Raw genomic sequence first — 25,712 nt, forward strand, 5'->3', positions numbered from 1 at the left:
ATATATATATATATATATATATATATATATAAAATATTTGTTTTCCTTAGTAATCAGGGGAGATGGGGAGCCTTTAGTCATAGACACAGTGGAAGAAAAAGGAAATATTTTATTTAGATAAATTAAAATGGTTGTTTTACTAATATGAAATAAACAAAGTTCAAATCAAGTCATGGAAACCTTGAATTCACTCCCTAAAACAGAACCAAAATTGCTATACATTACCAAAATAGCTCCACTAAAGCAAAGTGATTGACATTTCTTAATGTGAGAAAACAACAAGGTAGGCTAGGTTTGTATAAAAAACAATACAGGCTCTATAAAAGCTCAGGAATACCCAAATGTGTTCTGGTTTGGATATGAAAGAAGGGACCACATCTAGCTGGTGCTGGCAAGCAAGGCAATGAGGTGTGTATTAAATGAAAGCTGTCACTAAAAACAACTCAACAGCAGGCCATTATGAGTATGAACCCATCACAGTTAAAATCTTCAACTGTGACCGAAAGACCAGCAGGGGTGCGCTTGGGTGTGTGTTTGAGGGGGCTGGAGGAGCGGGCGGGTTTCTGTCCAGCAATGTAAAGAGAGGAAACTCCAACAGGAGGGAAAGTAGCTAGCAGTAGGTGAAGGGTGTCCACTCCTCAGCTTTGCTGTTTCAGACACATTCCTAAGTGCCAGGCCCTTCTCAGCCCCTAAGACACCATAGTTATCCCTAAGCCGGGTTCTCTCTTCTTTTGGTTCCTCTCTTCCTATACCTTTTTGCCTCTGATTTATAAGGAGGCCCTCTAAGTAAATAATTATGCCAGACAATACAAGGCAAAAGGAAAAAAGAACCAAGAAGCAATGGGAAACTTACGGAGGCAGCAGTAGGAGCTGCCAGAGTGACAAAGGCAAAGTATTTGAAACAAAATCTAAAACCAAACTCACCACCTCTCCTCAAACATCTTCTCAGAGCCAAGATATGGCAGGTGAGGCTTGATGACAGCTAAATGCAAGTCATAGGTTGAGTAAGATAATTTACAAATAAAATCCCAATTAATACTGAATAATAATAGATTTATGAGGCTCTTTTCTTAAGCCATGAGTCTGCTCTATTGAGAACAAAGAAGTTCAAGATGCCCTACTTCTGTCTGGGACATAAGGCACTTTCCCAGGCAGTGTGACAAGGGTATTCACAGACCTGAGCGTGTAGGAGGAACATCTCTGCCAAATGTGGTAGGGGGAGAGGATGGTACTATATACCTGGCTCAGGGATGAGGTTAGCCAGACAAGCTTGAGGTGAAAACAGATGATAAACTGAAAAACAAAACTGACTCCTCCATGGATAGCCATATCTGATACAAAAGAAAAGTACAACAAAGAGTTAAGGTGTCCTCAAACTATCTGCCTATATGAATAAGAATTTGTATCTAAAAAGGACAAGCTACATTACCCTCAAGTATATTTCATATAAATCAGTTCTCAAAAAAATACTTTCCAGGTACAGACATACTATTTATGGTACAGTATGTACAAATATAGCAGTATAATTCAATTTATTGCTAGAATGTTGTTACAAAATCTGTAAGGGTGTACATATTTAAAAAGGTGGGGGGACATGGAAGGCAGCCAGAAGAATAATCTTAAAATTACCTAAAGTGCCAGGCTAATTTTATACTACAACATTTCCAAGAAAGTGAAATAGGTCAGATGGGCAAGGGAAATGTTTTTTAAAAAAGAGAGAAGCATAAGCCATAATGAGGTAAGCAGACACATTCATGGGAAAAGACTTCACCTTGATTTAACTGAATTTTAATACTTCTAAGGGAAAAAAAATCAAGGTTAGCCAACACCAAGCTGAATATCATATAAATGAAAAAAAGAAAACAGCCCTTAAGTAGTTAAGGGTGTTTAACTACACACATGGCTAACAGGGCAACTTGGACAAAGCTAAAATGGAAATGAGCTCCACTAGAAGTCGGTGCCATGAAACTTCTCTAGCTTCTCCCTGACTTGGCTTACAGCATAGTTAAGTTTTATAATTTTTTTTACCTTTTGCATTGTCCAAAGACTGATTCTAAGAACAACACAGCACACATATAGGTGACATAAAGGTATAATTCCTTCTAGTCCAGGGTTCTTTAGGCCTACAGAATTATTTAAAGGGAAAACTATCGCACTTGTATTAGATTTGAAAAAACTTGCTATCATCACATGAAGCTCAATGTTCCAGGCCTGTCTGCTACTGTTTGGCATCCTCTGGACATAAAGCTTCTAGCTAATAATTATAAGGAAACCTAGTATGTTCACAACCTTTTTGGCCTTAGCCCACAGGGGAACATATTAGGTTCTTGATTAGGCCCCAAGTAAAATCTCACAGAGTATCCTGGGTCAAAATTAGAGGCATAGCTCTTCTCTACAGCTCCTGGGCAGCCAGGCTAAGACAGGACCAAGGGACTTCAGCCCTGCTATTCAGAATGGAGATTGTACCAGAGGTGGGGGCGGTGGGGGGAAGTGGGGAGAGAGAGAGAGAGAGGGAGGAAGGGAGTGTGTGTGCGTGTGTGCATGTGTGTGAAGATAATCTAACTCACTTGTGGGGGCAGGGATGTAGCTCTCCACTGGATAACTTTCTATGCTCATAAACCTTGAAATAGGATTTAAAATGACAAAAATCCCCAACAAGTCTTCTCTGGTTCACAGGTTGAAATTGGTTGAGGGGATAGGAACAAAGAACCAGATCTCACTTTCCTGAGCCTTGAGGTGGCACTGTACCCAGTGTCCACTCCCTAAAGTTATTCCCTCAGTCACCAGGCCAAATCCCATGGCATCACCTAAAGGAGATGCCCGAAGGAGACGTGGACATAGTTTCAGCCACTACCAGATCAGATTAGTGATTTTTAATAACAAGTCATTTGTTCACATCCTGTTTTAAACCAATCTTTCTACTTCTCACAAAATATATACACAATTCTTTCATTTTAAATATTTACAAACAGAAAAAGTCTATCTTTTAAAGGAAAGACATTTTCTGAGTCTGTATAAAGTGCAGCTAATTTAAGGCAAATTTATGTGAAATATAAAAGGTGGCTTATTCTCTCTACATACACATTTTCCAGTTCTAAAAGGTAAGGTCTCCTCCCTTCAAAAAAAGGAAAGAGGAAAAAAAAGAGGGCTTGATTTTTTTTCTGGCAATTTTAAAATTAAGATCTTATTGGTTCCAGGAAATCATAGATTTCTGAATATCATAAGTAAAATGGTCTTCTTTTTTTAAAAAAATAACTTTTATATAGCATTTCAAACAAGTTAAAAGGGCAACATGTCTGCTACAGGAGTTTGGAGGACTGGAGGATTGATAGGTAAGTAAAAGGGTGTCTTTGTTAGGTGCGTAGACATTAAGCAGTCCGGGGTATACATCCGTTTCTAAATATGCCCGATGAGGCTAGACACCTAAAGCTACTCTTAGCTCCGAGAATGAGTATTTTCCATCTCCATCGACATCAAACTCTCTCAAACTCTCCGGTACTGGTATGGCAGAACCTAAGGAGTTCCAGATTTCCTGGTAGGTCAGCTTCCCATCGACATTCTGGCCACTCTTGTGGAATAAATCCTGAAGATCTGTTAAAAAGGAATTACATAAAGTGTATATGTCTATACATATAGTTATATTTAGTTAACAGTTTAAAAAATAGCCCCAACTGAATTTAAGGCACTAAAAGGAAAGCTACTTTGCAGACTCTGTTTCCAAAAGGTAAAGTTTAGTACCTCACTAAACCAGAAAGACTAATTCTTGATCCTTTAAGAATGAGAGGAATACTGTATGACACTATCCTCCCAAAATAGAAGCAGTGACAGATAATCACAGGAGAAATGAATGGACTGACCTTCTCTTTGTCCAAGACCTTCCTTTTAGATTTTCCAGATTTTTGTTCTTAATGCTAAAAGAGCAAAAAGGACTGCAGAAGCCTAAAGAACTAATTGAAAGGAGCTGAACCTGTAAAACAGACTACGGCATACTGTCTGTTAAAGAGTTATCACATGACCCAGTAATTCCATTCCTAGGTATATATTCAAGAGAATGAAGACATATGTCTACATAAAAACTTGTATATGAATAGTCATAGCAGCATTATTTCTAATAGGCAAAAACTGAAACAATCCAAATGTCCATCACAACAGATGAATGGATAAACAAAATGCACTATATCCACACAATGGAATATCGTTCAGCCATAAGAAGTAATGAAACACTGCTATGTGCTACAAAATGGATGGACCTTAACATTATGCTAAATTAAAGGAGCGTACTGAAAGAAGCATACATAAGGCTATGGATTGTTTTGATTCCATTTTTATGAAATACCCCAAATAGGCAAATCCAAAGAGATAGGCTGAGAGGTTAGTGGTTATCAGGGCTAGGGGGAGGGGGAATAGGGAAAGATTGTTTAAAGGATACAGGGTCTCTTTTTGGGATGATAAAATGTTCTGCAATTATAGTAGTGATAGTTTCACACCCTGGTGAACGCACTAAAAACCACTGACTTATACATTTTAAAAGAGTGAATAATATCTCAATTTAAAAACCCAGATGACTATATATCTCTTCAAAGCTAGGTATACTGTATACACAGTGTCAGGCTTTTGTGCTCACTTATGTACGTTCCCTTCTTCTCTCTATTCCAGATAAGAGAGAGCAATACCATCAGTTGATCAGTATCTTCTTTTTCCTTTCTAAAATATTATTTGAGCCAATAGGATTGGAGAATTTCTATCAACAATCTCTTCTGGTATTTTCTCAAGGACCCCATAATGAAGAGTTAGAAGGGTCAGTTACTTACAGAACATTTAAAAAGGACTTGACAGTGTCCCTTCTTAGATTTAGTCTCTAATACCAGAAGACAGTGAGGCTTATGTTTCTTTAAAAATCTTCCTAAATTCTTTTCCTTTTTTCATTTATTCAACTTTACACTTCGATTCAATAGGCCTCCTGCTATTTGGTACCTAGGAAGAGTGAAAATGGTCTGACAGGAGGAGAAACAGTTGTAGTACAAGGTCCAGACCATCAACGAGTTTTGTAAACAAGCTTCTGAATAAGGTCCTACTTTCACTCCTAAGATAGCCTCAGCAAAGCAGCTAAGTAAGTCTCAAAAGCTCTCTGAAAGCCAGAAAAGTTGTTGGGATGCTTGTTCCCACTGCCTGCCACCAAGTGGCTAGCTGGAAAATGGTGTGTGTGTGTATGCGCGGCATGAGTTTATAAAATGTGCTCTGCACTTGGTAGCAGTATACAAATAAAAATCTGATTGCTATTTCAGGTCATTTCAAAAGTATAGTCATTTGAAAGTATATAAGGCCTATGTTAGGGGTTGAAGTATAACTGTTAAGATGGCTATTTCTTAATTTGCTCTAACAGCCTTTCCTCTCATCAATTCTTGATGTAATAATGGAGAGTGGGAGGAAGCAACTTGTGTTGCCAATAAACATAACTTAACACTCTCCTGTCTCTCTCAAAAAACAGAAAGAAAAAAACTGGGGATAGGAAAAAAGTATATGCTTTTAAATGGCAATGTAAATTTAAGTCTTCTACGCTTAAATTTTAATTGTAGCCTGTAGATAACTCATTCGCTTAACAAATATTCATGTGTACCAGGCACTATGCTAGGGGCTGAGGGTAAGGTTAATTTTTTATTTCCCTAAGAAATTACAGTAGAGCAACATGTGCTAAACAGGGGCAAACAAAGTGTTATAAAAGGTCAGAAAAGTCTCCTGGTGGAACGGTATCTAAGCTGAGATGAAGAGCCAGGCAAAGGTAGATGGACAGGAGAGGGGTGATTTTCTAGGCAGTTAGCAAATGTAAAATCTGTAGACCCGAACATCACAATGAGGGATAGAATATATACTGTTGGAAGCACAGAAGGCAACACATTTTTCTGTGAATCATACCTTTCCTACTAATTTTTATCTTGCTGACTTTGGACCAAAGGACTCTTCATTTTTGGAGGGCCCTGACATATAGGTCAGCTTTTACTTTTATTTTGCTAACCTCACAGTATTGTGTTTGCTTGTTTGCCTTCTCCACTAGACTGTTATATCCGTGAGGAAAGTGAGACTTTCTTATACTGTATCCTTACCGCTTAGCACTGGGACTAATTAGGCACTCATTGAATAAATGAAAACTCTAAAAAAAACATTAGTAGAGAGATAATATAGTGCACTGGTTAAGAGTAAAAACTTTGACATCAAACTGTCTTGGTATGAATTTTGCCTCAGCCAATCAGTTGCTGTGTGGATTTAGGCAGTTTCCCTATCAGTAAAATAGGTATCATACATGAATATTTATGTTCCCAGGATTGTTAATCAGGATTATATGATATAATGTGTATCAAGAATCTAGCTCATAGGAGGTACTCAATCATGTTAAAAAAATAAAAATTATAATTTTGAATATTTCTCCTATTACTCCATGGTATAAAAATTTACCTTCGATGTTAGAAATTCCTGGTAGGGAGATAGGTCTCAGCTGCGTAGCTTTCTCAATTTGGTCTCCATGAGACTGTGTAAATTTTGGCAATGCTGATGGCTTTGATGTGAAACTCTGTACGTCCTCTGTAACAAACACATATGGTTTTAGTATTGTCTAATCTGATACCAAATTAAACCAGTACTGAAGGTCACCATTTAGGACCTTCAGTACTGGTTTAATTTAATTGCATATATACTTATTTTAAGAGAAATAGCTGAGAATTAAGTAGCATAGTGACTAAGTGAATATGATTTGTGGGTAATGAAGATTAATCAGTATTATATACCATTAAGGTTTGAAGCTGTGGTCTCATTGGAAGATCTTATAGTACAAGTTAGCATTATACATGTTTAGATGTTAAGAGTTTAAGCTGCAAGTGAGAACAGTATTGGATATCTGATATCCTAGGAGCTGTGCTATAAGCCTGATATGGCAGGATGTACCACCAGATCAGCTGGTGCTAAAACAATGTTATCATATGATTATGGAGCACAATGTTAGAAGGCCTCCCACTATAGTCTGTCTCCTGCCCAAAAGAGAACAAAAGAGGTTGTATTGTTTTCCCCCAAGTTAAGAATACTAGTGGGGGCTAGGAGTCAAAGCTAACAGTCCAATGCCTTGGTTACATCCTTACAGAGCTTAAACCAGGCTGATGCATCCGCCAATATTGACTAGGTAGGTCCCTACCTGAAGCCAAGGGACTTTCCAACTCAATGATCCTATTATTTGTTAATGGTTTTACAGAAGAACTAATATTTATTTTTAAGTAAATTTTACGCACTTACAGAAATGAAAAGACTCCCATAAACAACATTTAGTTGGTTTAATACACACTATGACAGTCACGTTTTTTGCCTATAATTGGATGCAGACAGCATGGAGAAGTCTATTTCCAGCTAAACATTACCCTTTCTTCCCTTAATAGACTGGAGTACAAATCATGTACCAAATGGGCTTTTTCCAAATGAAAGCAAAGTGTATCAGCTTCATCTCGGTGCGCTCAGGCATCATTCACTTGGTTCGATCAGTCCTGCTGCAACACCTTTCCACTCCCTGTGTGGGAGGCAAGCTGCCCAAGCCTGCGTGAAATATTCAGAAGTCAGCCCTGAATATCTCACCTTCATGGGCGGTCTCTGGAGGCCTGTTGCTCTCAGGTTTGTTTGTGAGAGCGCTGATCAGCTGCAGTTTCTCTTTTAGCTTGGATACCTGAGAATCTGAACTATCTTCTTTCTGCCCAAAACAAAGATCACAGAAGATTTAAGGTGGAAGACCTCATTTGATTCTTCATTATATTCCTAGAGCCTATTTAGCATGTAGTGCTTCACCCCCAGTAGGTTCCCTATAAATACATGCAATGAAGGAATGAATCCACAAATACTAGAGATATCTTTGGTACTCAGTGTTGATGAGGGCCTAGCTGGATTTGAGTCTAGCCCATTAAGGGAACATTATGCTACAGATGGCCTGATTCGCTGTGAACATTTGGCTGATGAGGGAAGGCATGTATGCGTCAGCAGTAAAGGAAATGTACCCTTGCTCAGATGCCTCTGTAATACCCATTTCCTAAGTGAGTAGGATATTGTTTTCTAAGAACTATTTCACATTAACTAAATAATTTTCCTGAATATCTTCACCTTGTGACTAAACTGCTTTAGGTCGAGTTTTATGCTCTTATCACCTTACACAAAAAAGCTACCAAACCACAAATATTCCCTTGATCTTCTTTTCTCCTCCCATGGTAATGATTCAACTGGTAGCAGAAACTGTTAGGAACATGAAGAAGCTGTAATATTTCTGATTCAAAGTCTTATTTATATCTTTTTAAAAAGTTCCCCACCCCCCCATACCCAGCCTCATTCCCAGGATGGTCTAGAGTGGCATATACATTTAATTATAAAAAGAGAGAAGGCTGGTTTCTATGAGGTCAGTTTCTAACTGCTTAGGCTAGGGTGAAAGGTCCTGATCCTATGTTTAATTAGAACAACTCCTTACATGCTTCTTTTATTCAATTATATTTACTTATTTCTCTCCTGTCTTTATTTCTACTCTTATAGTTAACTATATAGTAGATCACTCTTGGTTTACTTAAGGAGCTAATATATGGACATATGTAACTAAAATTAGGTCCTAAATGCTTGAAGAATTTATGGTAAGGAGCTTAGATGAGGCAACGCAAAAAGACTAATACACTGAGATGGCAGTTAAAAAACACAAAGGGTCTGAAAGTAAAGACAAGAAATTTAGGTAAAAATGTGTACTAGCTGTATTTTATTCTGATATCTACTGTTAAAAAAATGTGAACTGTTACTGAAATCAGTACTACTTTCCAATAGTAACCACCTGTTACTTTTTGAGCTCAACACATATCTATCTGGCTCTTAAATTTTCTTGTCATTCTCCAGGTGAGGTTTTTCTAAAAAGTTGTGTTTTTTTTTTGTTTTGTTTTGTTTTTGTTTTTTGCAGAAGCAGAAAATGCAACAAGAATTTAGTTTACAGAACATTAAAAATTTAACATGTGATTTTTATCTAGACAATACAAAACTGTTAAGGAAGAAAAACTATAGATGGAAATCATTACATCAAAAACTGCCTGTACTATATGGTTCATTTCTAAATTCATTGCTTCTGAACCTCATATCCTCTGATCTTGTCAATATGTACCTGAGATGGTATTTTAACTACTTAGTCACAATCTCTCTGGATTTTCCTTTAGTGTAGCCCAGGTCTTATAATATTAAACAACACTCTAATCATAGAGAATGTTGCAAATAAACTTTCTTTCCCTGGATATCAGAGTAGATCACAGATTGCTTGTCCTATCTTGACAATATGTCTGGGATGAACAAAAAAAGGGAAAGCTACAAGGTGAAGGGAACTGGCTATGTAAGTTCTGAGACAGCAATCTAAAAATAAGAAATAATTTTTAGGTTAGACACCATTTTTAGACTATTTAAGTCTCTGTTCTCCATCATCAGTACACATAACTTACTGTCTTAGCTTAAAAGTCATTTCCTTGGGGAAGCCTTCCTCATCCCTGTTAACACCCTCATCATACCCTATACTTCTCCTCTGTAGCAGTTATCATATTTGTGATTATCTGTTCAATTATGTGTTAATGATTTTCTGATTGATGGACTTTGAGCTCCATCAGAATAGGAATCACATGTCTATCCTGCTCACTCTGGTCACCTCAGCTCCTAGCAAAGTGCTTGGCACAGGGTAGGTGCCTTATATTCATTTATTCAACATACTTATTTATCTATTACTTTGTCTTGAAGTTTCAGCAAATGAGATCAAAGTGCTCCTTTTGAGAAAGAAGCAGTAGCTCCAAAGCACAAAGATGCTAATGCCTGTATATTTACTTCAGAGTAAGCCTCCTGTTATTTACCTTTATACTTTGGGTTTTTACTGTATCTGTTCTATTGGTCACTTGATGTATAGATTCTCTTTTCAGAGTGGCAGCTCTATCACCCATCTTAAGGGGTAAAAAGAACAACAAGAGGAGATTAAAGGCAAACATTAAAACTTAAACAACATCTAGCACTTTTTAAATAAATTGGCTGAACTTATTTAATGGGTCTCAGAACACTTTCAACAGAAATACCAGTAGGAGAATGAGAGATGAGAGGAAGAAAGACCACTGAGATACAAAGCTGAAAATGATGCTTAGTCTAGCTGTTTCGTTCACAAACTTAAAACTTTGAAGTATAAAGAGAGAGAACTTTTACCTAGAACCATTGTGGGTATGATGCTGTCAGAAGAAACAGTAAGACGGATGGCACTATTAACAATTTCCTCTTTTGATGCAAAATAAAGTAGGGAGGAGAGAGAGTACAGGGCTTTTGGGGTGGTAAGTTTTTATAATAAGCCTTGAAAACCTTCAAGGCCTAATACTCATCAAACCATCCAAAATTCCTAGCCCTCCTGCTTAGTTTAGCTAAGCTCAAAAGGGCTTTTAAAAATAAGGCTCCTTTAATCTTCCCAGCTTTGTAGTTAATTACACACTCCTGTAAAGCAGGAGTGGGAACAGGTCTTACTCCACACTCAAAGCTAAGTCGAGGCAACTTGCCAAGGCTCCAATGTGGCACAGCCAGTTCAAATGCTGCTTTCTATGTGCCAGAGTTCAACTTTATTTGTGGGCTTGCTTTCAGCTTTGGTGGTTCCTTGAATTTACAGCACAATTTCCTATATTTGGTTTCCATTTCTTTAAACATGTCTGTGTCTTTGATGTATGAAATCTTTAAGGGTAGGGGCTTGCAGCTATTAAAAAATAATCCACATGGATCCCAGCACAAAGTATATGTAAAAGGTGATTAAAGAAACACACGTTTTACTCACAATAACACGAAAATAAGTAAACGACATGGTCTGCCAGCATTGGTGACTTAGTAGGTCATTCAGTTTCCTCATATGTAAAATGAGAGGATGGACTCAATGATCTCTTAACTTGAGAAGCTGGTCAGATCTGTTTTAAATGGCTTTCCTGACCTTATATGCAAAAGGATTCCCCTAATCTGTAAACAAAGCAGGATAAATCTGAAAGCCGAGTTCGGGCTTCACAAAATGGCAAAATATTCTTTAGCTCTTGTCACTGTCATTGCTCTCACCCTTAATAACTTAGAAAAGATCAAGATGACCTCGCTTGGAAAATGTGCCAGAGCTTCCCTACCAGATGGGTCACTGGTAACATAATAGGCTTGTTATCTCTGCCAACACCTGTGGTGAGGCCTGGGCAAGCAACTGAACCTCTCTACATCTCCTATCCAAATCAGGACCAACACTGCCTGGGCCATTCACATCAGAGAGCTAGTGTAAAGATTAGAGGAGACAAGGATTAAGCACAACACAAACGTGTAGCCTCTCAAATATGACAGAAGATTGAAAAGGTGGTGGAATGTCATTTATGTATACACAGAACACACAACACATCACAAAAGATCTGAAAAGGCTTACCATGCTGAAGGACAGGTTCGCTTGTTTTTCTACCTTGCTCATAGCAACCAGATCTCTTTCTACCAAGTTGACTCTCTGGGTAAGATTACTGACTGTCTCATTCATCCCCTTGAGTTTAAGATCATTCTGCCTCTGGTACCCTACTAGGGCACTGTTTACCTCCTCTAAAGAGTTGTGAAGGTACAGGATATCCTGGAGTGGAAATAAATCAAGTTGTGGAATCCAGCTAAAAATGTATACTAGACAAGCAGGCCAGCAGCATTGAACAACCGTTTTTATGTCAAGTTATTGAAGTAAACTCCTTTTCCTGGTTTGTACCATTGATCGTCTGTCTCTGCTTTGTCCCTCCACTCTAAATCGCTTCCAGTTTACTCCCTCTGGAGTTGTTTGACCTCAGCTAGACAGGAGGGGGAAAGAGGGACGAGGACTACCCACATGATTCACTCTCTGGTCCCAGGAAGCTGAGAGCCTGGGAATTAATTCCCCAATGTTTACCTCACTTGCTGGCAGGAAAGCCTGCTGGGTTATTAACTGAAATGTCCATTAACCTAATTTGTCAGAACAAAACTACCCTAGGAACAATACCAATTACTGAATTGGCTCATGTAGCAAAACCATAATTAGTGCATTATTTAGTACAAGATTCAATTATTTTTATTGACATCCTTTAGTTACTGATTACTACTTAAATAGAAATGATGACATAGGTTTCAAAGGGCATTAAACTCAGGACAGGAATTCTTCTTGTGAAGATTTCCCTTATGCTCTTCAATGTGATTCTGAACTCAATATCCTTTTTCCTCCTCTGTCTTTAGTCTTTAGAGACTCTTTTCAAGGATATGCTTTCTAACATTCTTAGAATTTACTGTGGCTCAAAATAGTCATCACTTTGAATTAATCTGCTATCTACCCATCTTTAACTTGCCTAGATTGCTATTTTTCATAAAGAGTTTCAAAATAATCTGGTCATTCTATGTCTTTCAAGGTGTGAAAAGGAATTTACTCCACTGATCGACATACAGGAAAAAAAAGAGTGCTAAAAAAGAGACAGGACAGCATCACACATCTCCCTCTGCTCAGCTCTCAGCCAGGCAAATATATACACGGATGCCTGCTGAGGCACCACAACACTGAGCTCAAACTACTCAGGCTGCCTCCAGAGTCCACTGTGGTGGCAGGGAGTTAAGCCAAAGACAAAAACTACCTGTTTCAAATTCTCATTGTGGGTTTTATTGTCAAGTTCTGATGGAGCTGAAGGTGATGGAGTGATCTGGTTGCTTCCACTGGTCTCCTTCGAGGAGTGCTGATTCTATTAACAGCAATAGAGATCAGTACAGGCAGTAAGTTCTAGGTCTACTTAACCATCTGGGGTGGTCCCATAACATTTTAGCTTCTCACATGGGGCATCCACAGGTTAGTCAACATTGCCCAGGAACCTACAGTGTGGCCAGCCCTGTGCTAGGCCCCAAGGGCTCCCGGTAATTCTGGGGATGCCCAGCTTAAGGCATGGACTGGACCAGCAGCACCTTAGGGAACTGAGATCCTCCTAGTGTTTCTCAGTCTCTGAACAGAATGACTCCCTAGGAACCAGTCCTTATTACCTGTACTCCCCAAGAAACTACAGAATCACTATAACATCCCAGGGACCAACTCAGTCTGGACCTGGTTAGTGTCATCATTTCCCCCAGGAATCGGTCACGTAACCACTGGCTGTGGGCACTGAGTACAACAACCAATTACGCACATTTATAGCATATGCCAAAAGTTATGTTTGAGGGTTACACTTCCTTTCCCATTCCCTTCCCACTGCTCAAGTCTCTCTTTGCAGAGACGTATAACATGTTTATATATACATTTTCCCTCTAGTGGAAAAACTCTGTATTGCTTAATCTTTCAGAGCCCATAACTATGACTTATTCAGTACAAAGTATGCCAGAAGGAGGATTACTATTGGCAACCATGGAAGTTTAAAAGAAGTAGATTTAATTATAGCAGAAGGCAATTGGTGAAAATAGTTTCCCTTGAAATCTGAAATCCTGGACATTTAACAACCCCCCTTTTATAAGAAACAAAAGGCAACCACAGAAGAGGAGGAGAGGAGGGGGTAAAAACCCCATGGTTCTATAAAGTATGAATTTTTGCATTAAGAAAAAATATTTTATCAAATATTTACTTGAGAAAATGCTGAAGATATTAAAATAGTAATAATAATGAAAGAATTGGTAAGTTAGAGAGGTCTTTATTATTATGGATCAGTTACTCAATGGCAGAGTTGGAGCTGGAATCTGGGGTGTCTGGACACTGAGATCAATGCTTTTACCCCAGTCACCTCCACTAAATAACAGTGAGAAGTACTCTTTCTGAAGAAATGAAAACTCTCTGTTCTAGAGCTCTGATATAGCCTTGGTTTCCTTGGTACGAACTGCCCTGTTTAAACTTCAAAATCCAAAGCTTGTAAAAAGCATGGGAAGCAGACCTAGAAATGAGTGGAGAAGCCAGGGAACGTCTGTGTGCTTGAACAGTCCCCATTTCATGTACATATAACTCATCTCCCCAGGACAGCAGCGGAGGCTGTGCCATCCTTTCCACCCTTCATAAACCCTACATGGAGCTGAGTACCCATTAGGCCCCTGCATGACTGCAGACAGCTTACATCTGCACAGCATTGAGGACATTCGAAAACAATTCCCGAGCACTGCAGGGGTTTGCTTCTGCCTCAGTTATCTGTTGCTGCATAACAAATCATCTCAAAACTTTGTGGCTTAAAACGACAATTTATTATTTCTCAGGATTCTGAGAGTTGACTGGGCTCAGCAGGGGTGGGGGTATTCTGTTCCACATGGTGTAGGCTGAAGTCACACATATGGCTGCATTCAACTGGGGGCCTGGCTGGAGCTGGAACATCTGAGAGGACCTTTCATCCTCTAGAACTGCTCTTCACTTGGTCTCTCATCATTCCACAGTCTAAGAGCCCTGTCAAATTCCTGACCCATAGACTAGTGAGAAATAACAACATGTTGTTTTAAGCTAATAAATTTGGGGTGATCTGTTATATAGCAATAAATAACAGATACTTTGCCACTTCCCTTTTCTGCTTTTCTATTTTCTTTCCTACCCATTCCACCCTCAGGAACTGTGTCTTATCACTATTAGCTCCTTCAGCACATTTGCAAAAGACTCAGCTCTTAATTGTACCCACCTTAATGGCTTAATTTACATTGTCAAAAAATCAATAAACATTTCTTATTATATCTTTTAAAAAGGTGTATAATAGGGTCTGTTTAGACAAATGGAAAGTGGGTATTACTACTATTACACAGAAGAGTGGGCAGGAGTATGCTGACTTTCCGTAGCATTTGTAGATTTTCTTACCGTATCACTCTGTAATAACTCCATGGCTTTCTTGTGTTCATCCACAGTTTTCTGTATTGCCTCCACAGCAAGATGGACACTGTTTAAAGTATTGCCAATGGAAGCTACGCTCTGAACAGAAACATAGTTATTATTAATAATTATAATAAATTTTGAAATTTATCCATGTGTAGCTACTGAGCATGTAGCTTAGTAGCATTCCATTGTGTGGATACATCACAGTTTATCTCTTCACCAGCTGATGGGCGTCCAGGTTGTTTTAGATATGTGACAATTATAAATAAAGCTGCAATAAAATGTTCATGTATACACCTTTATGTAGGCATATGTTTTCATCTCCCTTTATCATATGCTTTCTCATCAATACAATAACTAGGAGTTAATGGCTAAACATATGATAGATGTATGCTTAACTTTTTTAAAAAACGCCAAACTATTCTAAAATAGTTATACCATTTTACATTCCCACTAGTGATGTATGAGAATTCCAGTTACTCCATATCCTCATCAATACTGGTACCTGCATCTTTTCAATTTTATCCATTCTAGTGAGAGTTTAGTGGTATATCATTGTGATTTCATTTTACTTTAAACACTGACCTAATAGAGATCAGTGTTTTTAATTACTTCAAATAGCTTCAAATTATGAATTTCATGTAGTTTGTACTGACACAATTAACAAGAATCTATATACATATATAAAACAAGCAATTTTCCCAATTTAAAAGACTTCTCCTAGAGGAAAACCAAATTGTTCCTAAAAAAAAGATATTAGTTTATAAATTTGGGACCCACAGATAAGGTTCCCCTATAAACTGCCTCTACCAAGCCCGGCTGAAGGCAGGCAGATGGCCAGAGCTAACACTGTAGACTGCCACTGAGTCAGGAGAAAATGATGACTTTTGAGTGAAAATGGGCGCAACCATTTGGCTTTGGGATAACCAGCATTGCAGAGATTAAGGAAAAAGTCTATTTGGCAGCATTTGCTCTTTTTCTACTTTAGAATCTCATTGAGTAGAGTTAGATAGAGTAGTAGCTTACTTTGCTTTCATTAGGCCCGAGGAGCCCAAGTGGACTAGGGATTTGGCAATATGATTCAGAAACCATCTTTTTAACCCTTTTCCCGTTTGCCCCGAGAACACTTGCTGGCGGCACCTGCAGCTGCAGTATTTACCCCGCGATAACTTGCGGATTATAGTCCTAACCTTACCCCCAAAGTTTGCCATGAAATATCTCTCTTTTCTTATTATTTTTGCATTGCTCTAGTATATCGATAGTCTTTGGAAACAAATGACATCATTTTATTTATAGCATTCTGTTTTTAGTAATGGTATTTCCATTTACAAAACAGAGTAATTCTCCATGGCTGAAAAAATGTCAAATCCTAGAAACATTTAACATCCCATGTGTGATGTTAAATTAACGCTGGCAGCAAGCTGTACTTTTTTTTTTCTAAATGGGAAATAGGTTAAAAAGAACTGTCCTAAGGGAACATCCCCCAAAATGTTACTATTTGGCGGTGTTGGCCTTTTATTAAGATATACTGACAATTTTATAGTGTCGCATTAGTATTTTTAACCAAGGTCTTTTATATTATTATACTGATAGCCAAGATTCCAAGAGAACAACATTTAAAAAAAATTCACATGAGTACAATGAAGTTATGTATTTGAGATGAACTACCACTTCAGAACTGAGCCACTTGTAATATAAGTAGTGCCTGACATTATAAACACATAGATTTGCAAAGAGACAACACACTGGGTAAAATCTATAGGCTGGGATGTTATCTATGCATACTCTGTTGTTACAGAAGCTACAGGCATTCAAAGACACCTAATGTTAGAGAATCCTCACTGGCTGGACTTACGAGACCATCAGGATGCAAGAAGATAGTAATTTCTTGTTCAAGATTATTGTTTTAAAGGAAGCAGCTGACAGAGCCATGTAGAATCTAGAGCAAAACCCTGAAACTAGTATCCTCAACAACTGCAAAGTGCCTGGCACATACTGGAGGAAGCTCCACAAATGTTTATTGAATTAATGAATGCAAGATAAACCAGTTTCCTTTTCTAATGCAAGTCTTACCTTTTTTCCACTAAGCCCTCGGGAACGGTGGCAAGAAGAATTTGGCCTCATCAAAGCTGTCCCTACTTTATTTTTCTTAAAGTTGCGAGTGAATTGCTTAGAAGATGTGCACCTTTACCTTTATAAAATAATATGTTTGTTTTCAAAAATGCTTTTACCAATACGTACTCCCAGCAGGGCTGTTTAAAAGTTCTCTTTGCTGCACATCCTTGCCAACACTTATCATATCCTGACTTTTTAATTTTTGCATTTCTTCATATAATTTTTTTAGAAAGAAAATAGTAATTTAGAAATTAATAGTAATTTAGAGCAAATCTCATGTACAATTGGTCTGTTTTCATGAAGACACTGTGGATGAGGAATTGAAAAGGCAAATGATGAAAGCCAAACCCACATAGGTTAACCTAAGAGTCCCAGCAGAGCAATCTTGGGACTTGGAGAGCCAAATAAAAAGGTATGAACCTACATAACTAGAGTTAATGTCGCCTGTTGCAAATCAAAGGCTGAACTAATCAGACCAAAACAGAGATATTCTGAACTCTTTAGAAACAGTGATATACTCTATTACTGTCCTCATGGAGCAGCTGATTTCAAGGGTTAGCCTTCCAAAGAAAACTTGTAAGAAGCAGTAGGTTGGTTAATCACAGTGCCCATACATATAGCACTTACCTTCTGAAGTCCCTCTACAGTGGCAGGCAGGCTAATTAAATCTGCTGCTGACTTGACATTGGCTTTCAGGTGGTTCACTGCAGAATTCAACAGAGAAATCTGAAAGGAAAAGAATAACAATGGAAACAATAGAAACAAAATTTGCACAGTGAATGCTTCCTTCATAAACTCTACAATTGATGCTGATGTCAAGGCACCCTTGGATTTCATGCATTTCTGTGATCCATACATTACACTCTATTCAGCTCACAGGAATAGAGGAACTATAGTACCTTGAATAGACTTGAGATCTAGGAGGCGGCAATAACACCCCTTCTTTCCCTGCCCAATTTAAACACTAGAGCCAAAAAAGAAAATGCAAGTATTATTCTTTATCATACTCCTGGCAGGTACAAGGTCCAAAAACCTTAAATTACCCAAAAGATGATTACAACAGTGATCACAACACAATCCTTCAACGATTGGACAGAAAGAAAGCTAATGATCCAAGACCCCTGAAAGACGTCATTTTGGTAAAAAAAATAACACCTCAGTTATTTACTGAACTTTTGTTCTTGCCCAAGTGAGTACATATATTATAAAGTAAAAGCCCATCATCACAAAATACAGCAACTGTACTCTGACAACTGGAGCAGCACTTTCAACTACTTGGGGATTTAGTTTTGGTTTAACAATGTGATTAATATTTCAAACTCAATAGCTCAACCAAAGCACTACTTTGTACCCTGAAGGGGCTCAATAAATACCCACTGACTTGCTGACGGATGCACTGAATGTATTAAAATAGAAATTGAATCAAAATAAAATACATCTTCTCTTCTGCTATTTAGGGGTAGAATTCTAAATAGCTGGACTTCTGTCGATTGGAGACTGGGGAACCTGTATAATATTCAACTTCAGGCTGCAGAGATCATATTCTAACAACCATGCAGTGTGGCTCAAAACATTCTTGAAAGATTCTTAGCTTTCCTGCCCCCAATTCTAGGCAGAATGAGGACACAGTTCTACCAATGGCAATTATATTCAGAGTGGCCTCAGAGAGTAACCACTAAAGTTTCTGGGTATTTGTTATACACCTAACACTGTGGTAGGCACCAGACAGATATAAAACGAAGTGAACCTGATCTCCTATTCTTTCCTTCAACAAATGTTTGGCATCTTCTCTGTGCCTGGCACTGCTGCAGGCACTGTGGAGATAGTGGCAAACAACACCAGGAGGTTTTGTTCTCACGGGGCTTACATCATAGTGGAAGGTGAGAGAAAAACAAAGAAGAAAAGTACCAGATAACAGTAAGTACTATGCAGAGAATTTAAGCAGAGCTCCTGGAGTGAGCAGCAGTGTGTTCTGAATAAGGGAGTCCAACAAGGAGTTGGGAATTCTGCTCCCTCTTCCCTTTAGGAGGAAAATGTTCAGGGGCATTGGAGCATTTTTTTTATTCATTCATTCATTCATTCATTCATTCATGCCCACAACAAATATTTATGGAGCCTAACTTATACCAGTGATGAACAACACAGGTGTCGGTGATCTTTTGGAGTTTACCTTTTAGTGCAAGGAGATGGACATTTTATATAAGAAAAGTATCAGATAGTAGGATATGTTAGAAGAAAATTAAAATAAGGTAACTTGATGAATGACTGGGTAGCTACTTTAGATTGGATGGTCAGAGAAGGCCTCTATAAGGAGATAAAATTTAAACTCAGATCTAAATAATGAGGAATTAATCAGACAAAGATTGAATGAAGCATATTTCAGGGCATAAGGAATTGCTAGGGCAAAGGCCCCAGTACAGGGAAGAGCTTGCCATAGCTGAAGAATAGAAAGAAGGCTGGGGCAGGAGTGCATAATGTGAGTGAGAAAGGGAGGGGAAGACGGAGGGAGGGAGAGAGGGAGGTAGAGGGATAGAAGTAGAAAGGCAACATTAAAGAAAAAATTAAGTACTAAGTGTGATATTCAAGAAAGTTCTGAAGATAGTATCAGTGCAGGCTGAATGGGACAGGCTTCATTGAAGGAGTCAGACTGATGGAGAAGTAAGAGTTTTATATATAAAAATAACACAGGTATTCTGTCTAGGTTAGAAGGGCGGATGTGGCATTGGGTCATAGGGAGGGAACAACAGCACCAATAGGCCCAGGAACACTTTTTCTGCATGGCATTTCTCAAAGTGACAACGATTTATTTATTTGTGTGATTATTTGATTAAGTTTCTCAAGAATAGTAATGGCTTCACAAATGGCCAGTGTGGCTGGCTGGCTGACAGCCACCATTTCACCCCAAACCAGAGGAGTAGCTGAAAGCCAGTGTAAGCAGGATAAGGTGAGGTTACTGTTCCACTTCCCCCATGCCCCAAACTCTCAAGGCCTAGGGTATCAGCTGCCTCACTGAAAGAGTATGCTCTGAAGAGCTGACCATGAACTCTCTAATTACCAAACATCACACAGGACTTTTTACTCATAAGACCTGGACCACACACTGGTCGCTACAACTTAGCTATATTCCCATAAATGGCAAAGAAGGATTCCATCTCTCAGCATTCCCCTCTTAAGAGTGGAATAATGTCAAAATCTGTGGAAAACTGCAGCAAACTACATGTGTAAGCAGAATGGAGAGACAAACGACACTCTCCCATTACTATCTCTGGGACTGCTTTGATCTCTGATACACATTCTAGAATGTCAGATGAGATTCAAGCATTATAGAACTTATCTCTAAAAGTCACACAGTGCAATTCAAAGAGTCTAAGAAGGTGAATCAAGTGGAAACTTAAGGAAAAAACTCACATTCCAGCCAAAAGATGAGTCATGAATTTTATACATATTATATGACTTTTTATTAGCAAAATTAAAAATAGCTACTGCAGATCATTTTATACTATAAAGTCTGAAATGCTGCTTTTTTTGCTTGGGGGTTAAAATTAAGTATTCTTTAAATAGTAAGCAAAAAAGTTACTAAACATACAATCATCAATGATGAGTGATTATAAGCTCAAGTAGGAACCTGATATCACAGCCTTTCAACTTTAATGAGCACCTACTTCATTCTATAGAGGATATAAAGATGGAGGTCAGAAAGGGAAACTGGAACAAAAAAACAGGCTCTTAGGACTTGAATATTTTAATGTTAGCACCACTACATAACTGTGTGGCCTTGAGCAAACTACTTAACATCTTTGAACCTCAACCACTTCATACCACCATCACTTCATAGGGCTATAGAAGCAAAAAAGGTCTCATTTGTAGTGCATCTTATAGTGGCCTGCACAAAGAAGGCATTTAATGAATGATAGTTATCATCATAGTAATTATCTTAATTGTCATCATCATTATCAACATCACCATCATCACCATAATCACACATAAAGAACAGAGTATAGTATAAAAACTTCTAATTAGTTGCATACATGAATACGCTGCTTCCCCCTTTTATGCAGTTTTGCTTTCTGTGTTCAGTTACCCATTGTCAACTGTGGTCCAAAAATACTAAATGCAAAATTCCAGAACTAAATTAATTCATAAGTTTTAAATTGCGTGCCATTCTGAGTAGCGTGATGAAATCTCCTGTTATCTCTCTCCGTCCTGACAGTACATGAATCTTCCCTTTGTCCAGTGTATCTGAACTGTATTTGCTACCTACTTGTTAGTCACTCAGGAGCCATCTTGGTTACCAGATTGACTATTGCAGTATCGCAGTGCTTGTGTTCAAGTAACTCTTATTTTACTTAGACCCCAAAGCTCAAGAGTATTTTTAATTTTGCTAATGCTAGCAATTTGAATATGCTAAAGAGAAGCTGTAAAGTGCTCCCTTTAAGTGAAAAGGTAGAAGTTCTTAATAAAAAAAAATCATATGTTTAGGTTACTAAGCTCTATAGAAAGAACAAATCTTCTATCCACAAAATTCATGCTAGTTTTGCTGTTGCACCTCAAACTGCATAAGTTACAGCCACAGTGTGTGGTAAGTGCTCAGGTAAGAACGAAAATACGTTAAATTTGTGGGTAGAAGACAGGAACAGAAAACGTGTTGCACTAGAACACTGAGCCTGTATGAAGACTGCAGCAAGGTATCACCTGAAACCAGTGACACCGAGCCATCACTGCACATTAGGGATGGTTACAAAGATTCAGGAATAGACTTGAACTGAAAAATGCAAAAATTACTAGAGAGAAAGAGTGCGCATGTGCACACATTCACATACCTTTTGTTACGGTATACCGTTATAATTGTTTTATTTTATTGTTATTAATCTCTTACTGTGCCTATTTATAAATTAAACTTTATCGTAGGTATGTATATATAGGATAAAATATAGTAATATAGAGGGTTTGGTACTATCCTGTTTCAGGCATCCACTGGGGGTCTTGGAACGTATCCCCCTTAGATAAGGGGGTGAACAACTATAATGATCACATAAAATACCTGGACCGAGTACCAAAAAAGAGGTAAAGTGTACTACCAAAGAAGGGCACTCAAGATCCTTGATATGGTTCTTACTCACATATCCTTACTTATGGCCTCTTTCCACTAAAGTCATTATTGCCATAATAAATTACCAAAATTCCCTAAACACACTATGTCTTTCATTCATCTATGCTTTTGTACATGTAGTCAATTCTCTTTATTCACAGTAGTTCTAGAAATTTGCAGCTAACACTGAACTAGTGATTACTGAACCACTGCTCCTAAGAGAAGTACCGAGCTAGCTTCCTGAAAGCCCTCTGGTCACATTTATTGTCAACTGATCAATATAATACATAATTTTGTTTTATGTCTGTTTCTTTTAAAGACATCTTACTTAATGTATATTGTTAAACTCATGCCTGAAAAAAGCTTATCTAACACATGTATTTTCACTGAAAGTCGCATCACAGCCTTCTTGCACTTAGGAATACTAAACAGTACTTTAGCACTGTTATGTAGACAATTTAAGCAGCAGAATCACAAAACAAACAAACAAACAAAAACCCCACAAAGGTGCAAAAACCATGGAACTAAATATATCATGAAAAGGAAACTTGTTTACTGTATGAGCTGAAACAAGGCAGAGTGTGGCCTTGTTTGATGTCAACTGAAAACATTCACATTGGGTGACTCAAATTTTTCATCACTGTATGCCTGTCAGTGAATGACTGACTGCAAAAGCACCACAAGCATAGATTTTGGGATCACAAACACATTTTAGTGATTGGGTGAATTTGCAAGCATGGAATCTGCAAATGAGAATCAAGTGTATTAATGTTTTACCTAGAACACCCTCTCTCTTTTTTGCAGAATTCATTTGGCCGACTCCTATTTGCCATTCAGGACTCAGCTGAAGATATCTGAGAAGCCTTGCCTGACTCCAGACAGTCTGGGTTAGAAATATACTTAAAAATGCCCCCACAGTGCTCATAGGGACTGGCTTTTTACTGCTTATCAGGCTGTTTTACAATTATTTACTTTTCTATCTTCTCCATTAACTGTAAGAGCCTTGAGGGTGGGAATCACATCATTTCTGCTTTTGAATATAAGACCTAACTCCACAAAAGCTGCACATTAAACATTTGTTGAATTAATGGTCTTCAGAGAGAGGGGAGGAAACTCCCTATAATGGTTGAGAATAGTCGTGGGTATGAAACCAGAGGTTTCATAAATAAAACAGAAAAGTAAATGAGATTTTAACTACTAGTTTAAAGATTTTCTATGAAAAATTTGATTTTAACTTATTTCAAACTAAAGGTTTTTCCAGGCTGCATTAACTTAAACTCATATTGTGAGAAAGATAGCTCTTGTCAAGTGATATAATACATGTTCTTGTTGTTTAAGCTACTTTGACTTTTTTAATTGCCACTAAAAGCATCTTAATTGATATACTTACCCTTAGATACAGAAACATGGAGAAATATTAATTTTATTTTTATACCTATTTTGATTTAGGACAAATGCCTTTTACTTGAACAGATCATCAAAGATATATAACACTAACTTTAGAAAATCACTCAGAGAATGATGAGCTCCCTTTGGACCGACATAAAGCTCTACTTCACCACCACCTGCCTGTCCTTCTGTGCCCATGCCAGCAGAGAATTTCTCTGCATCAGGATGGTTTCATCAGTCTGTCCCATCATCTCTGAAGATCTACTGAAGCTCAAATGGAAAGGGTTTCAGTTCAGTCTTTCCCAGTTTTATATATGAAGCCCTAGGACTGAAGTAAACTTTCCTATATACCTGCCTTCCCAGGTACTTTTTGTATTAAAAATAACAGCCAGGTTAATAAAATTATTCTTTTTTCTAGATTCCTGGTTAAAGAGAACTCAGAAACCAAAATATGTAGCAAAGATTTAAAAACTTGTGTGTCCTCTCACACCAAGAACAGACTTCCCCTTTGACTCTTCCCATATGTTGACTTATAAGGAGATGGGAAATAGCTGACATTGCCTGCTCGTCATCCTGAAAGATCTCATCCTCACTCAGAACTATAAACTCTATGACTGACTGACTAAATGGAATCCATGGTTTGCCCCAGTGAGATAATTATTTCTCAATGCTTCGCTGTGTTCCATTTTCACTTGATGTAATCTCTGGCCAAACTTGATCATTTGCCTTGTGAATACAAGCAAGGCCATGTTTATCTTATTCTTGTTGCAAAAAAGAAGAGTGAATACTTGCTTCTCCCTAATTACTAAGAGTTCAAGGATAAATGGTAATGAGTAAATATTAGGTGTTGTAACCATCAATTTCATGAATTTAAAAAAATGAAATAGAACTGAATAGAAAATCAAATATCATAAAGCATAATATTATGAGTAAGCTAATGTTTTCAGAAACTTTTAATTTAGTTATATATATGTATATATGTATGTGTTTACTGGATAATGATGTAACATTTATTGTGGGTTCCAGGCAAAAATTTTAAAGTCGCAGACCCAGGCCACTGAATTCTGGTCTTACGTGCTAAACCATACCAAAGAAAGTAGAAAGAAAGTAGAAAGAAAGTAGATTAATACCACTCTCAAACTACTGCTGAAAGGTAGGGGTAGCTTTAGAAATATGCATAAGTACTTTATCTTAGCATAGTGCTCCCTGCCACTGGCTGATTCTGAACTTTGTGACCGCAGTCTGAAGAATAGACTGTCCTCTTAGCCCCAACAAGGATGGCGTATCTATTTTTAAGCACTTTGCAAGTGTACCATTCATTGGGTACTTGTTTTCTTTTCAATGCACATCTTCCCTAACTAAACTGCAAAACCTGAGGATAGCTACTATAGTTACCCAGTGCAACTGTATACATACAAGATGCTTGATCAACAACCTTTGAATAAGTCCTTTTCCTCCTCTTTTGGAATCAATGACTACTGAGATCTGGCCAATTTAGGGACTGCAAAAGTTTTTGCTCTAGGCTTGCTTGCCTGGACAAGGTATTTAGCTAACTCTATCACTGCTTCCTATGCTATGCTAGAATAACTATCATTTGCTGTGGATGGTTTCCAGTTTTGTTAGTATGGTGCATAGCACTACAATCCATGGTTGCGTCTATAAGTTTGTAAACTCTCTTAAACAAAATAAGCTCTCATAATCTAATACAAATAGGCTATCCATTTCTCTTGGGGGTTAGATGGCACTCTTTTTTTTTATTTAATACCTACGCTGCTCTTTAAAAAAAGTTGACTCAAGAATTTCCAACTCCCTCTAAACTGCTCTAGTTGGTTAAACTACTCCTTTGCAGAAAGGGTTAACATTTTAAATATTTGGTAAATGCACAACTATTACCTATTTTACTCAACTTTAACATGTTAGGATCACAGTAGGCAAAATACCATTTCAAAAAGTAAAACAATGCAGAGTGTCTTACAACTACAAATTCATACCAAAAAAAACTATTCGCAACTTACACAGAAATAAAATCACTTTTGCTACCTGCTTATTCATTTCTGTGATGTTTATCCATACTTTGCTCAAGCCCAACTCTCCAGATTCAATCTTCTCAAGTTGTTTTTGTTTGCTGAGTAGTTCTTCATTAAGTTTGGGAATTTCTTGGAATGAGCTTTTCTGATTAGATTCCACTAAAAGCAAAAAATAAGAACAATCATAAATATTCATAAAGTTCTAAGGTGAAAACAAGGATCATACAGTAGGAAAGAAAGTAGATTAATAAAAGTTAAC

The 25,712-nt window shown here is 37.8% G+C and overlaps 1 protein-coding gene across 5 annotated transcripts in view; it reads right to left on the bottom strand.

Annotated features, from left to right (window-relative positions):
* Positions 1 to 94: 94 nt before the first annotated feature.
* The window catches only part of EFCAB14 (EF-hand calcium binding domain 14), a 33,484-nt gene continuing 7,866 nt past the window's right edge, over positions 95 to 25,712 (bottom strand). Inside the window, exons 3-11 of one of the 5 annotated variants that reach the window (XM_039885414.1) lie at positions 25,467 to 25,612; positions 17,576 to 17,674; positions 14,819 to 14,929; positions 12,651 to 12,755; positions 11,447 to 11,638; positions 9,882 to 9,968; positions 7,612 to 7,723; positions 6,451 to 6,576; positions 95 to 3,591 (exon numbers count right to left, since the gene is read on the bottom strand). In XM_039885414.1, coding sequence (XP_039741348.1) covers positions 3,416 to 3,591; positions 6,451 to 6,576; positions 7,612 to 7,723; positions 9,882 to 9,968; positions 11,447 to 11,638; positions 12,651 to 12,755; positions 14,819 to 14,929; positions 17,576 to 17,674; positions 25,467 to 25,612 — 1,154 coding nt within the window. In that variant the 3' untranslated portion in view covers positions 95 to 3,415. The remainder of the gene's footprint in view (positions 3,592 to 6,450; positions 6,577 to 7,611; positions 7,724 to 9,881; positions 9,969 to 11,446; positions 11,639 to 12,650; positions 12,756 to 14,818; positions 14,930 to 17,575; positions 17,675 to 25,466; positions 25,613 to 25,712) is intronic. The other 4 variants (XM_039885429.1, XM_039885421.1, XM_039885434.1 and 1 more) reach the window with 4 other exon arrangements.

Source organism: Pteropus medius, unplaced genomic scaffold (assembly GCF_902729225.1).
Source record: "Pteropus medius unplaced genomic scaffold, Ma_sr-lr_union100, whole genome shotgun sequence".
Classification (NCBI taxonomy): domain Eukaryota; kingdom Metazoa; phylum Chordata; class Mammalia; order Chiroptera; family Pteropodidae; genus Pteropus; species Pteropus medius.